The sequence below is a fragment of the Ixodes scapularis genome, unplaced genomic scaffold, assembly GCF_016920785.2.
Source record: "Ixodes scapularis isolate PalLabHiFi unplaced genomic scaffold, ASM1692078v2 PGA_scaffold8__174_contigs__length_109621045, whole genome shotgun sequence".
Classification (NCBI taxonomy): Eukaryota; Metazoa; Arthropoda; class Arachnida; order Ixodida; family Ixodidae; genus Ixodes; species Ixodes scapularis.
In genome coordinates, this window is record NW_024609883.1 from 58,694,502 (window position 1) to 58,697,189 (window position 2,688).

At 44.6% G+C, this 2,688-nt stretch overlaps 1 protein-coding gene across 1 annotated transcript; it reads left to right on the top strand.

Moving 5' to 3' along the window:
• Window positions 1-218: 218 nt before the first annotated feature.
• Window positions 219-875, top strand: LOC120840272 (the record flags this gene model as incomplete). The annotated part of the gene is made up of 1 exon (XM_040210700.1): window positions 219-875. A coding segment is annotated over one exon (657 nt), but the record flags the coding sequence as incomplete, so codon positions are not given.
• Between the last annotated feature and the right edge of the window lie 1,813 nt (window positions 876-2,688).

Here is a 2,688-nt window from a genome sequence, read left to right on the forward strand (position 1 = left end):
TGATCTTTTCCAGCATGGCGGAAGTTCGCATCTTTGTGTATTTGACGCGCATTCGAACTTTCCGGAAGTAGAAAAGCTGACGGACACAACGGCATGTTCTGTTATTGCTAAGTTGAGCTCTATATTTGCAAGATACAGAATTCCACTAGAGGTCTGCAGCGATAACGGGCCCCAATTTTCGTCTCATGAGTTCGCTGTTTTTGGATCCAGTGACGTCGAGCCCAGAGTTTCCCAGGTCGAACGGACTCGCCGAGAAAGGGGTGCAAATTGTCAAGCGGATCTTGAAGAGAACTGAGGAGGCCCATGAAGACTTCTGGCTGGGGCTACTGGGCTATCGATCTGCCCCCCTGGAGGATGGTCGCTCGCCAGGAGAGCTGTTACATGGCAGGAGGCTACGCAGTCGAATCCCGGACTTCAGCCATCAACCCAGCAGGCGTGTTTTTAAACACCGGCAGCTCGACACCCGAGGCAAGAACCTACCCGACCCCAAAAAAGGCGAAGTCGTGAGGGTGAGAGACAAAGACAAAGCATGGACTCGTAGAGCTCGGGTCTTGGGATCAGCCGCGCCAAGATCATATCGGGTGGTTACCGAAGACAACAAGCTGCTGCGACGCAACCGGCAACATCTTCTTGCAACACGTGAACCGCTTCAACAAGAAACTGCTGAAAGTGACGACTCCGACAGCGGGGATTCAACCGAGGAACTGAGAGCGACACCGGCCTCCTTGCCCACAAGACCGCCTACGCCGGGTTTGCACGACCACCCCCTGACGCCGGTCCCAAGACGATCCACAAGGCACACCCGTCAACCAGAGCGCCTGCAATACGACAGCAATTTCAACCATGTGCATCCCATCTACCATTGGAACTCCTAATGTTATTTATGAAACAAAGGAAAATGTATCGTGCAAGTCGCGCACGCGCTGCATGTAAACCGCGATGTCATATCTCATTAACAAATAAACCGTTGACACGTGCTGCGCTCCCGCGCAGCCGCGTCGTACTATATAACTAATCGCTTCCTGAATAAACGTTGTTGTTGGCTTTACACATCACGACCTATACACTCGAGATATGTTTCGATAGTCCGTTCTAGATCAGGTGGGAAATTCCTTTCACGATTGACCTTGCTAAAGCACTTACTAACAGCATTTCACAACGTTGGCGTTAAAAAAATGAACCATTTGTTTTTACTGACATTTGATTACCACGTGCTTGGTTCATGAGATAAGTGAGGGCCATCAATTGAAATCTGAAATTTTCTTTTTGTATAAACTTTGCCAAATAAAGTCAAGGGTGCGAGAAAGTGATCTCTCATACGTTTGGTTGAAGTCGAATTCTAGGCACGACTTCATAAATCTTCATGACAGATGTCCATGCAAACTGATGCGATTTAAAATCAACAACTCTGAGCTTGGGTGATTTCCATATAGACGGCTTCTTTTCGGCATCACATAATGCGAGCCCTAGGCACTCTCAAGCTGCCCGTGACAGGTTATTTCCCAGGGGTCTTAGTGTTTAAAATAAATAAAATTAATTATTTAAATTTTGTGTTAAAAATGTTAACACCATTTAATGACTGCAAATATGTGACCGAGCATATTATCCTGTTTCTCTAAATTCATATAAAAACAAATCAAGCGAACGTTTCTATTGCAGAAACGATTAATACCGTTTATCAGATTTAAATGTAATGTCGTGAACAAACAAATCGCTTGATGTGGACGTTACCATTACCCCAAGCATCAGATAAAATGTGAGTTAAACGCTAGTCACATGTATATCTTACATGTGCTACATAATCAAAAACAATTATTTTAAATTTTTTATGAAGGCAGGGTGGGGACTTTCAGGAAACACACATAGCTTCATATGCTGAGTAGCATTTTGGTTAAATTCCTTAAGATTCTAAATGCGCGATTATACATATACATTGCGCTAGACTTATTTAGAATATTCCGCCACTATCACTGTGTAAACTTCAGTTCTTATAAATAAGTGGGCTCAATATGCGCCAGGTCTGACGCTGATTTCTGTATCTCCTCCCTCCTCACGCGTGTCCGGTACGCCGACGGTGAAAATCGGTTGCAAAATTATCTGCATATGTCGTTGTCCACATAATGATGGCATGCAAATAAGTTCTAAATGTAAACATCGGGCGGCGATTTACTATAAGGCGAGAAACGCGATGAAACGCGACGAAAAACGCGAATGCAACGCCTTCGCCAAGTCGTGGAGGGGGGAATGGAGCGACGAGTTGAAGCCACCTTATGGCGGCCGCGTCACGTGATTCCAAGATGGCAGCGCCCATGCGACGGAGCCAGAAAAGGTCTATAGAAACTACTTATGCCCGACCAGTTAAAAAATTTTGTAGTAAAGAAAAAAAAGGACCGCGGAATTTAAGGTTGGATAATTTTTTTCAGCAGAATGCTATGACTTATAGTATCAAATGCCTTGGAAACATCAATAAAGAGCGCGCAGGCGACTTGATTCTTCTCGAAAGCGAGATGCAATTCATCTGTGAAGTTCTCTAACAGCGTCTGGGTTCCACACCCACTAACGAAGCCATATTGTCTAGGCGAAATAATGTCAAGCCTATCAATGAATGCCGTCATAGTTTCGAGAATATGTTTTTCCAATATTTGTATTATGCAAGGTAAAATTGAAATTGGGCAATAGTTGTCAAGT